Genomic DNA, 12882 nt, shown 5'->3' with positions numbered 1-12882 from the left:
TCCCCATACCGTGTTTCCCCGAAAATAAGACGTAGCCAGACCATGAGCTCTAATGCGTCTTTTGGAGCAAAAATTAATATAAGATCCGGCCTTATTTTAACATAATATAATGCCGGGTCTAATATAATATAGTATAAGACAGGGTATAATATAATATATAATATAATTAATATAATACTAGGTATAATATAATATAATATAATATAATATAATATAATATAATATAATATGATATAACACCAGGTCTTATATTAATTTTTGCTTCAAAGACTCATTAGAGCTGATGGTCCTGCTAGGTTTTATTTTCGGAGAAGCATGGTAGTATTTTTAGATATAAAATTTCCACCTATTTAGATGAAGGTGCTTGTTATTGTGAGCTTGTTTTTGCTTTGGTGGTGGAAATAGATAAATTTTTTTTTTCTAGGACAAGTAACAATAGGTCTTTATTCCAGCAACTAGGAAGATGCCAAGGGTTTGTTTTTGTTTTTTCTTTTTCTTTCTTTTTTTTTTTTTTTAAGGAGGGCGCAACTCCCAGTGGCCCATGCAGGGATCAAACTGGTAACCTTGGTGTTATTAGCACCACACTCTAAACAACTGAGCTAACGGGTCACCTGCCAAAGGCTTGTTTTGAAAAACACACTGCTTCCCTTGGAAAATGGTCTGGGAAAAGTATTTATGTGCTTTGGATAGATGATTGTAGAATACCTCACGAACCTGGCTTAAATATTGTATCATATATATAATGCACATATATATGCATTATGTGTGCATGGTGTGCACACATAATGGTGTGCACACGTATGTGTGCATGGCTACAAGCATTTTCATAAGCTCCACAAAATTTTTACAATGAAAAGGGTTTGAGGTGCAGTGAGCTTTCAAATAATTACATTTTAGATGAAAATGTGTTAAATATGTCATGTATGTATGTATTCACTTGCTGCATAGAATAATTTTAATAGTTATTTGTCCATTAATGCTATTTGTTACAATCAACATAATGAAAAATAAAAAATTAGCATTGCTAATTACCTGAACATTTTACTAAAATTTGCTAAATAAGTTATTCTTTTAAGAGGATTGTTTCTCCCCTTTTAAACAAACACACGCTATTATTTATATTTTTAAAACTTAGAGATTCAAGAAAACTGGTATTCTATCTCTCATGGTAGGTTAAGATAAAAACTTTTTGATCCTGTAAAGAGGTTTTTTTAGAAAATATACACTGTTTATTTAGAAAATATGCACTGAGGTGACTTGTCAAGTAAGTAATATTTTGGATGACCGTAATATCTACATTCTAAGTTATGTAATATTCAAGACATTTATTAAAAAATAAAACCCCCAATGAAACCAACAAAGTTAACTGTCATAGCATATGGTATAATTGTTAGCTATAGAATTGTTTGAGACAGACTGTTTATTGCTTATTAATTCATATCTCTTAGTGTATTTAAATGCAACTAAAGAACAAGAAATCTTACTGGTGACCTGTATCTAAACATTTCTGTGTTAGAAAATTATCTCAAATGTATGTTCAACTGTTGCCTGGCATATTAAGGTGGCCATCTCTCTTTGATGTTTTTTTATAACTCCAAATTTCATTTTTTGGAGGGGCCTCTGTGTGATATAAAGTTATTTACCCAAAATGAAAAAGCAACTAAACTAAATAGAACTTAGTCACTGCTTTATTAGTAGTAGTAGTAATAGTAGTAGTATTAGTAGCAGCAGCAGCAGCGGTAGCAGTAATACTACTACTACTGCTAGTACTACTACTACCATGCTTGGTGTGTACTGTTACTACTAGTAGTAATAGACTAGTCATAGTAGACCTTATATTTATAGAGGATGTTACTGTTTAAAAAATATTTGCACATGCATTTTATAATTCTTGATAGAAACTTTGTGAGTAAGTAGGGCTGTCTTACTTTCAAAGTAAGCTAACTATAATATAATTGATGGTGAGTGAGTATTCTTCCAAAAGAAGGCTGGACTGCCATTAAGTGAATTTAATGTCAATTTATCAGATGAGAAAAAATAGAACCTTTTTCTTATGATGCATTTCAGGTTCCACTCTTAAAATGCAGTATTAAATCTGTTTTAAAGAATTTCCCAGGTCTTTCTGGGATAAAAATAGTTTTCTTTTAAAAGGTAGCTTCTTTTTTTAGAATCTGACCAGTTATGAAGTTTGTACCCTTAGAGGACATTATACAATAAAGCTTGCCCACAAAAGAGGTGCTCAGCACCAGGTGACTCATTTGAGGAAGTGCTAATGTGAAATTCTCCATTAGTTTTCTACATCTATTACTTGAATTCAACTCACATTTTTAAATACATAAGTTCCATGAAGAACTTTTAGAACCCAGGTAAAAAGGTATTTTTTTGTATGTACATGAAATCTCATCAATGTTTATGGATTGTGAGCAACTTGAAAATACGATGTGGAAATTGAAATGATAAGCTCCTAAACTTTGATTCATCTAGTTTTTGGTTCAAAGTATAAATAAACTATTGTCACAGTGGTGTTTCAAAGGCCTGGGGAGGAAAAATATCAAGTACTCTGCATTTTCAATGTACTGTGTGCTTCGATAAGCCTTGGAGAGCATTTATATTCCAGAAATTTCTTGAGCACAAGGAACAAAGAGACCAAACAGGTGGGAAAAGATCTTATTTAAATTGGCAAAGGCTCTGCTCTTGTTATATTTTCCTTAAAAAAGGAAGAAGTTCATCCTTAGTTATACATTTAATGTTAATTACATTAGGCTGTTTATTCAAAGTTAAGACAAAATTCTTTATATCTTCTTCCTGGAATGTAATCATCTATGGGTTACATTGAGTTAATAAGTTATATTTGTTGTAGGATATGAAATTTATTCACTTAAATTGTAAATGAACTATGTTCATCAGATTCACCACCATAAAAATTGTGTAAGCACTTCTGACGTAGAGTCCCGTGTCTGCCTGTTTTTCCTTGATAGCTGCATGTCAGCATCTAACTTTAAAAATATTAAACCATGACTCTTGTACAATATATAGTGAGCAAGTTCAAAGATATAGTATAGTCAATGAAAGAGCCAAGATGATAACACAAATTTAAAGGAAGATACGAGAAACTGTTATGGAAAAAGAATGTCAGAATAAGATTACAGAGTTAGGCCAAAAAAAACCCAAAACCTGAAAACCAAAGCAAAACTGGTTAATGTCCTACAGGGCAAAACAATTGATACCCTTGGGGTATTTTTTTCAACTATACAGAAATCATTTGCAATTTGTTAATGTCCTACAAGTTTAACACCTGTATTAGTTTCCTATTGTTGCCATAACAAATTACCACAAACTTGGTGGCTTAAAACAACACAGATTTATTATCTTACAGTTATAGATGCCAGATGTCCAAAATGGGTCACGTGGGCTAAAATCAAAGTATCCTGGGTTAAAATCAAAGTGTTAGCAGGGTTGTTCCTTCTGGAGACTCTAGGGGAAAATTCATTTCATTGTCTTTTCCAGCTTCTAGAGACTGCCTCTCTCAAGACCAAATTTTTCAGATTCTGAACCCTAATAAACAGTAAATACATTTCCCTAGAACAGTACTGTCCAATATAACTTTCGAGGATGATGAACATGGCACCGTTCAACATTGTACCCACTAGCCACAGGTGACTATTGAGTACTTGAAAGGTGGCTAGGACAGCCAAGGGAACTGAATTTTTTGTTTCATTGATTAAAATGAAAATTTAGATAGCTGCCTGTGGCCACCAAACTGAACAGGGCAGCCCTAAAACATCAGATTCCTTATTAGTGCTGGAGTATGACATTGAAAGAGCCCATAGTATTTTTCCCCCTTATTTGCAAGTTTTGGAAAATTTTTCTCAACATGTACAAGTGAAATAAAGAGAGACTCCAACAGATTAAAATCCAATAACAACATAAAGCCTGATTTCTTTGTCAAAGAGCTTTAGCTTCTTTCTTTTTATCTTCATTACATCTCAGCTCATGGGTATCTGCGTTACAAAGTATAGGTTTCATAAACAGTTTCTGTTTGAATAGAGAACATTAGTTTGTTCTTCCTTCATACATGTATAAGTATCAGTCTGAGATACACCGTGTGGTAAAGGATGAGTAAAATACAGTCTCTGCCACCATCAGTGGGTCTATAGTCTAGAAAGGGAGGTCACACATGTAGATAGATGGTGTGATGGAAGAACCAGGTACAATAGGGGTACGAGGGAGGACAGGTCACTTCCAACTAAAAACTGTCTGTCAGCCTCAGAAAGGTTTACTGGCATAGTGGGTGGAATAGTGTCCCCCCCCCCCAACTCCCAGTTCATGTCTACCTGGAACTTCAGAATGTGGCTTTGTTTGGAAAGAGGGTCTTTGCAGATGTCATTAATTAAGAGGAGATCACACTGGAATAGGGTGGGCCCTAAATCTAGTAATTGGTGTTTTTATAAGAGAAAGGAGAGGAAGAGTTGGACATAGACACGCAGGGGAGATGGCCATGTGATGATGGAGGCAGAGATTGGATGATGCAGATACAAGCCAAGGAACACCAAAGAACCATCAGAAGAGGAAAGGGGGGATTCTTCCCTAGAACCCATGAACCTGCCAATACCTTGATTTCAGACTTCCAGTGTCCAGAAGTGTGAGAGAATAAATATTTAAGCCACCCACTTTGGGGTTATTTGTTACAGCAGCAGTAGGAAACTAATACAATTGGAGACAGTGGGTAGCTCACAGAATTGAGGGAAGAGCTAAAGAAGCAGGCGTTGAGGTGCCCCGGGCCAGGGGCACCTCTAGGATATCAGCAGCAGAGCTGGTAGACTTACTCTGCACGGCCTGGCCATCAGGCAATCTGCCCCAGTGGCCTTTTAATCTTGTGTGTCTTCCTCAAGAGTAATTCTCAAGAGTGAGACTCAGACCGAGCTTATCCTGTGCCTTTCCCAGCAGCCCTCCTGGGACACATGGAGTCGACTACAGGTCGACTTCCTTTTTCCCAAAGGAAAAGACCCCATGCAGATAAGAACAACAGGTAGCTACTACACAAATGATAGTACAATCCTTTTCAGAAGAAGAAACTGTCCTGTTGAATGCTACTCTTTTACCCAGTGAGGGTGGGTAGTTACGCATGTTGAGAAAGATTAACCTGACAGCTACGTGCAGAATGGTTTGGAGCAAGACCTGCTAGACCACTGGTGACATCATCTAAACGTGACGTTAAGGGAGGATGGGGGTGTCTGTCCTGCCTTTGTGGCTGTGCCAAAGAAAAAACAGTCTTGTTTTGCACTCAGTGATATCTTGATCTCAACTCATTCAACATTGTGTAGGGAGACTGCAAAAAAGTCTTTATTTTCTGTCTCCAACTATTTCTGCCTAATTTTTTACTTCTCTTTCGCATCTTGAATCAGAAAGCATACATTTTTGCTATTTGTCTACCCAATTATGTGAGACTGAGCAAGTGTTAATTTTCACTGTTCCTGTTCCTGGGGTAGAGCTAGGAGTAAGTTGTTTTTCCTTTACAGGAGAGAAAACCCACTCAGAGTGCCGAGGCTCAGAAGGCAAGAGTACAAATGCCTCTTGTGCACCCAAGACCCTGCGGGAAGAAATAGGAGGATCCACAGAGCCATGATGAGCGTTTAGGGTCATAGTTCCTCACGATTGTGGGCACCTGGGTACTGCTGACATGGGGTAAGGGGTGGAATTGTTTAGACAGAGAAAAGGGGAACAACATCTCACTTAGTAGGTCCAGCTAGTGTAACAGGGGCAGGAACCAGGTGCCTTAGACTTCTCCTAACACAACATCCCAACTTTTGGCCTTTGTGTCCCATCCATGTGTTGGACCAGCGGAGAATAGCTCAAATTTTGACAACAGTGGCTGGGCATTCTGGGACCAGCTATTCTGAAGGGAAAATAAATAAATAAATAAATAAATAAATAAATAAATAAATAGTAGCTAATGAAAGTGGTTACACTATGCTTGTATGAGAATTGGCTGGATGGCGATGGTCTGAAAGTAAGTCTTCGCACTATATACCGTTTCATATTTTTGAACCATGTGACTGTATTAATTAGTCAAAAAATCTAGTAAAGTTTAATCCTTTAACAATGCTTATTGAGCCCAAAGAACTGGCTTAAAGCATCTGGCTTCCAATGTGTCTTTCAAAAAAAGTATTTTATTCATATCCATGCCATCCAGATTTTAGTGCACCAACTCACTCAAACAATTTTTATTCAGATCCCTCTATTTTTAATGTTTTCTAGTTCTCAGTGATGACAAATGGGAAATGGCCCGCAGCCATCCATAGCTCTAACAGACCAAATTAAAAAAATGACAAGTTATAGTCACCATCATTTAAAATGATAAAACACATTTCTCACATTCATATTAAGTTATGCAGTTAAGGATTTTATTTTCAAGAGCCAACATTGTTTTTATTACTTTCAGCTTATTTCACCCTAACTACTCCTTCTAAATTCCCCAGCTCTTCTGCTCAAGGGTGCAAAAATCTTGTGTAATTTTTGTCCTGTCCACGACCCTCTGCTCCTGTCTCCTTTCTCTTTGTGCCCCTGTCCCACTTCCTCCCTTGGCCTCCTGTGGTCCTAGTGGAGCCTACAAGACAGCGAACGGATGGGCCTTGGACAGCTATATCCCAGTCCCTTCAATCAGACGGGCTCTGTGCCTCCTGTGACCTTTACCTCCTGCAGCCTGTACGGAATGCCTAATCTTTACCTTGTCTCACTGATCACCAAGCCTCGCAGCTCAGCCTCTCCTCCATTTACTTCAGGAGTCAATGCCGACAAAGCCTTGGTGAGCCTGGTCATGTGAATTCTGGCTGATAGAGGATCAGTTTACCCCCTATCTTTCTGATCAAATAAGGCCTAATTCGTTTCTCCTCTGAAGACCTCTAAAACTCAGAGTAATGGAATTTGGTGGATCCTGCATGTTTTCAACTACAACATGGGCATGATTACAATTTAGAATTCTTTTGCTCTGTGTTACCCACTTCGCTATACGGGCAAGTGAGCAATGAAGTATTTCCGAAACTCTGATACCAGATCGCATGTGTTTCATAAACAAATTTTTTTAAAAAAGGGTTTTGTGATATATTGAAAATGTTTTTACATTGTTTTTTCCCCCCCAAATTCCAAAGGATTGTTAACCAGTTGAATAGCTGATCTACACGAGGAAAATACCAATCCTTTGCTGTCAAATGCACATACACAGACACATAGCTAATCCACAGTAAAAACCAAACCAAACCTTGTAGAACTCTTCTGGTGTCCCTACCTGTGGCCACTGCATCAAACACATCCCTAGAAAAAGTAATCACATGTTTATCTACTGAGAAGTGTCTTTCATTCTAGGATTGTAACTGCTATTACCAGTCCAGTTAGATTGGATGGACACACAAAGGAAAATTTTGTTTTTACAGCAATATTTACATATCTTCAGAAACAAATCAGCATTCAACTTGATTGCTGGGACTATTGCAGTGGTTTGTTTGGTGGCCTCTAAGCTAGAAAGTCTAAGTAAATAATTTGCAAATAATGATTCATCTTGTTAATGTAATTAGGTTTGAATAATATTTCTAAATTTTGTGTAATTTTTTTCACAACAGTATAAGAATATCAGTGTGGATTCCAATTAGGATTAACAAGTAATCTTTTCACTTCTGAAAAATTGAAACACCTGGGAAAAAAGAAAAGAGAATAATTATAAAATTGTGCAAATTCCTCAACTTTCGTATGTGAGAACAATAAATAGCTGAAAAATTGGATTGGTAAACTTTACAGACATGAATAAGTACATTGAGGTAGTTATTTATTCTCCCTTACCTCCATATCTTCATTTTTAAAATAAGAAGCTGGATGAGATCAGAGATTTTCACACATTTTAACAGTGGTTTAAAATGTTATGGGGAACACACACACACACATATGATTTTAGTGTGGTATAAATTTAATAAGGTCAATTTAACACTTGCTTATCAGACAAATATGAGAATACTTATGTTACTCTGAAGAATGTAAAAATTTGAAACTGTAGACAAATGATGACAGTTAAAGATTCAGAATACAATTTATATATACATTTTGTTTTAATTGTTCAACATGGGAAAAATTCTGCACACAGAAATAGTTGTAAGTAGTAAAGTGGCAAGAGGTTTTTTTGTTTTGTTTTTGTTTTTTAAATTTGACTTGCTATCTGAGGATGGTCTTTATTTTAAAATCTGTATGAAACCTTGACAACCCAGTTCATTCATTGGTGATCTCTAATTTGTTAAAATTTGGCATTTAACATATGTGTGTGTGTGCAGCTATCCTTTATTGAGTACTAATGTCAGAGTGCTATACACTTTACATACCATGTTTTTGCATAGGAATTAGAGTGGATTTGCCATCATAGTCACATTTAACTTTAATACTTAGAGAGTGATGGAAAGAGAGAGAATAACTAAAGAATTCAGGTATTCTGCCCTCCATACCTGGGTGTTTGTTTTAAATTACTATTTTATAATAATTTACAATACAATTTTAAATATTGCCTATTTTGATTTTTGTTGTTATTGTGAAAGAATAAACAAAGATCTCATCAATTATTGAGTCTACTTTAGCAAATCCATCAATGTAAACTCTTGTCTGACAAAGTACGATGCAATTAAACATATATATGTTAATACTTGTGGGTTTTTTTAGACTTTTAATCAGAAGATTAGAATTTGATGAAAAAAACTTTGTTTTCTCTGAATCCATGATGTAGTTCTCTTCTGTTTTCAGTTTTTTTTTTAATGTTGCCCATTAAGTGTGCCGAAGAGCAGAAGTTTAATTTTCTAATAATGAAAATCTGTTTCTTTTATCAGCATCTATTTCCCAGGCAGTTTCAGGGTAGGTTAACTCTCCAAAGCCTTTAGTGTTCTGCATTTTGTGTTAAACAGCAGTCCAAAATCATAGCAGTTGAATTCAAGGAATACAAATAGGTAACTCTTTCAAATAGCACTGGCTAATTATAAATGTAATAATCAATAGATTTTAATGTGGTGTTTTGCATTCAAGTTGTGATTCTCAAAGGAATCGGGGAGTAGGATCTTTAAAATATCTTAATCCACAGCATTGTCATTTTAAATTTTATTTTAAAATAAAAACTTATTTCGGGTTAAACACCCTGACTTTCCTTTGTCAGCATCCAAAACCATGCTTGTTTACTGTTAAAGAATTAAAATACTGGATAAGATTTAAAAATTAAAGTACACTTGCGCAATCCTGAATTTCCATAAAACACAGTTTGAAAGTCACTGGGCTGGCTGATACATTTTTTTCTTTCTGAGTAATTATCTTCAGCTTTTTGATCTTACCTTTTAAGGAAATGATAGCAGTGTTATGCTATAGGGATAGACCAAGGTTTAAATGTCTTAGGGTCATCTCTTGGGATCTAAGAAAGAAAGCAAATACAATATTTAATATCATAATACCATTGCAATATTTCATCAGGAAAATCATATCAAATCTGTAAGTTTTGCAAAAAATTTCTGATGGAAGGAGGCATAATTTTTTGGAGGGAATGGGACTGTACCATTCCTTTCAAGTGACAATCCTTAAAAGACAGTGAGTCAGTATTGTGATTTCTGCTACACTTAATGTTGCTAAATAAGAGGGTACTTGGATTAGTTACCTATCTTCTTTGCTTCCAAGATGTGAATCCCAAAGGCAATTACATATTCTATGAAAACATTTGTGGGGTAGGGGTGGGGGATGGAAAAGGGAAGTGGTTAGGCTGAGTTGTTTGCTTTGGAGTCCGTAGACCTGGACACCTGTGCAGTGACTGAGAACAGCCCGTCTACACCTTCAGCCAAATAGTTGGAGTTGTACCGAACCTTTGCTAGTTAAACCCCGAGATCATTTCAATATCCTGGGCTACAAAGTCCCAAGATTCAACTTGTTTATTTTTTGTTCTTGTGGTTCCCAATTTCTGTTTCCTCTGCTGGGAATTCTCCCCCTTAGGTTTGGCCCAAAAGCAGAACATATATTCCTCACCTCTGTTGTTGTCATGTTTTTGTTTGAAGAGTTGACTTTTAGTTACAAATGTATTAAAAACACAAATTTTCCATAACTAATGGAACGTTACAAAGATTCTGAAAAGCTTTTCTCCTAATATTTATTTCAGAAAAATACAAAAAGAAGACAAAACCCAAAGTAAACAGAAGCAACAACCCAACTCCTAACTCCTGTCAGTATATCTTTCATTCTTATTGTTTACTCTTAATCTGTATTGAAATATAAATGGGGGCTATGTTTGCCTTTTTAAAGGGCTTCCTTGATTCTCTATGTAGCTGCTGCTATGGGAGTTGCTTGGCTATCTTACTTAGAATCAGCTTGTTTCACTTGGGCTGAGCTGGACACTGGACAAAGCTCCTCAGTCTAGTCTGAGGTAAATTCAGGTCAACTCTTTTGCTAAAGGTGGATGAGAATTTTTAGTCTCTTCCAAAAATCTGCTTCCTATTCTTTTCACCAGACCTGAGTTCCTGGAACACCCTCTGCTTTGGGATTTAGATCAATACTCATTTTCTTGACTACCCCAGCTTTCTTGGATATCACCTACTCTCTAGCTCCTGGAGTGAGGACATAACTTTCTTTTGTGGTCTCAAAGATCCAGACCTGGGATTTAAGCTGCTCTTTGTTGGCCTTTGGTGATCTTCCCTTTATCTTCTCTTTGTTTAGTGCCATCAACCCCTTCCTCCCTCCTCTTCTTTCACCCGGTTGGTTCTTGATAGCTATAATGAAGGCGATATATTCATGATGGCCATCAAGACAGAGTCCTCTTTTAGTGAAATCACAGCTTCTGAGATAGGTCTGTGCCCAATCTCACTGGTGTGGAGGCCTAGTGTCAGTGGTAGTTGCCATCAATCCAGGATTCTTCATCATCATTATTGTGTGGTGAAGGATTAACTCAGCAGGCCTGGGCTGTCCAAACAACGCACATTCTAAAGAAAGGTTTAGCCCTTGACCAGCTCCTGAGAGCTAACACCTATACCCTTGAAATATCCTGCTTGATAAGAGTGTCTTTGTTTATCTGAGGCCTTTGGCCATATAGTATCATTTGACCTCTGGAAGGGCTGGACACTGAGTAACTAAGGTCAGCTATGCAGGTGACCTATATGCCTATTCAACTGAGCCCTAACAATAAGAACCCTGAACGCTAAGCCTCATGTGAGCCTCCTAAGGCTCACATGATAAACCATAACTATAATAAACCATAACTATGAATGTAACAGCATTTGAAGTTCTGTGAGTCCCAATAGTCACAGAAATTTGAAGGGGCTCTTGGCGAATGCTGACTCATCACCATCATCATCGCTTCCTATATGTGACAACTGCTAAATGTTTTTCACGTGTTATCTTATTCAAACCTTACAACCACCGTGTAATTAGAATTATTCTCTCCACATACTTTCCTCTCTATTTTATAGATAAGGAAACTGAGTGATCAGAAACGTTAAATACATCATTAAAGGTAGATCTGGGATTCCAACCCAGGTCCCTCTGACTCCAGGGCCATGACTTAACTAAGTTGAAACAGTGCACTGTTACTCTTTTCTCTGACCGGATCAGGTGGCTGCCTTTTTCCTGTTTTACATTCTGCATTGCTCATTCCCTCTCTTATTCTGAGGAATGCCTCCAGATTTGCCCTCTTCCTTTTTAGGTGCTTCCCTTCCCTTGATTCTCCCACCTGAAGAAGTAACCTTCCAGAGACCAGGTAGGGGAGTTTTTAGATACAAAAACACACTTAATAATAGTATCAGATAATCCCCTTTCGATAGTAAGAAAGGCCACTGTGTGACATGTCACCAAGCATTGAAGAGAACAGATTCAGTCCCTGCAACCTGGGACAAGCATGTTCAACTTGGAATCAGTGAACCTCTTCCAAGAGAGTGTGACAGGAAGGGAGGAGAAGAATGTGGTGAAGAATGAGTACACGCCTGTCTGAATGTGTGCGCACTGTGTGTTTGTGGGTGTGTATGCACATCTCATTGGAACAGGATGACCGGCTCAGCATTGTGAGGAAGAAAGGCACCATGGGCGCCTCCCCTCTGAGTTGCTCCTGAGTCGTGTAGTCTGGCTCTGTGTTCCATCTCACAGAATCCGTGTGACTGGGTGTGTTTGTGCAGCTTGAAGGCTCTGCCAGTTGTCTGTGGCTTAGCGTTCAGCAGCATAGATAGGAGACAGACAACATGCTTCTACGGGTTGTGGGGGTAGGTTCCAGAACCATAGGAAATAGAATGCAGTCTCCCAGCTCAGAGACATGCAAGGCTGTGCATAGGATATGGGGTTGAAGACTAGTATTTGGGGGTGAACCAGCTGAGGGTAGTGTAGGTAAACCAGGCTGCCTGCAGTGCAGGAAATGTTTATATGCTTCTCTTCCTATATCTGGCAGGAAGGGTTTCCTTTACTGAACTAAACAGGTGGTACTTTTCATGCTGCCAACTCTCACTGAGTCTGGGCATCCAGAAATGAGAAAGAAGCAGGAAGAGAAAATGAAACACTCGGGTGGTGAGGGCGGTAGTGGTGGAGAGGGAAGAGAGTGGGTGGACGGAGGTTGGAGCAGGGTTTGCAGAGCGGGGAAGGTACAGGCCTTTGGAGACTGGACACTTGCCAACCTGATAGAATAACAGGGGCAGGACAGGTATGGCCATTTTGAATGGGTACTGGGCTAGAATGAAAGGACTTTTTCCCATTACCATAAAATCAGGGCTCAGCCTAACACATGACATAACCATTTATCCTGGTTGCAAGGATTCCTTATGAGTCAGCATTATGAAACTGCTTCTTCAAAATTTTGGGTGAGTGTTTACAAACTTGTTTCTAAGCTGAGTTGCCTGATTTTAGCTC

General features: G+C 37.7%; 1 protein-coding gene across 1 annotated transcript in view; it reads right to left on the bottom strand.

The window, feature by feature from the left end:
* Positions 1-6144: 6144 nt before the first annotated feature.
* The window catches only part of LOC308498561 (aldehyde oxidase 2), a gene marked incomplete at its 5' end in the record, with an annotated part of 71099 nt that continues 64361 nt past the window's right edge, over positions 6145-12882 (bottom strand). Inside the window, 2 exons of the mRNA XM_081050783.1 lie at positions 6145-7687; positions 9351-9427. Coding sequence (XP_080906909.1) covers positions 9374-9427 — 54 coding nt within the window. The 3' untranslated portion in view covers positions 6145-7687; positions 9351-9373. The remainder of the gene's footprint in view (positions 7688-9350; positions 9428-12882) is intronic.

Source organism: Rhinolophus hipposideros (assembly GCF_964194185.1).
Source record: "Rhinolophus hipposideros genome assembly, chromosome: 6".
Lineage (NCBI taxonomy): Eukaryota > Metazoa > Chordata > Mammalia > Chiroptera > Rhinolophidae > Rhinolophus > Rhinolophus hipposideros.
Note: the sequence above shows the minus strand (reverse complement) of the source record. Positions and strands in the feature narration are given on the sequence as shown.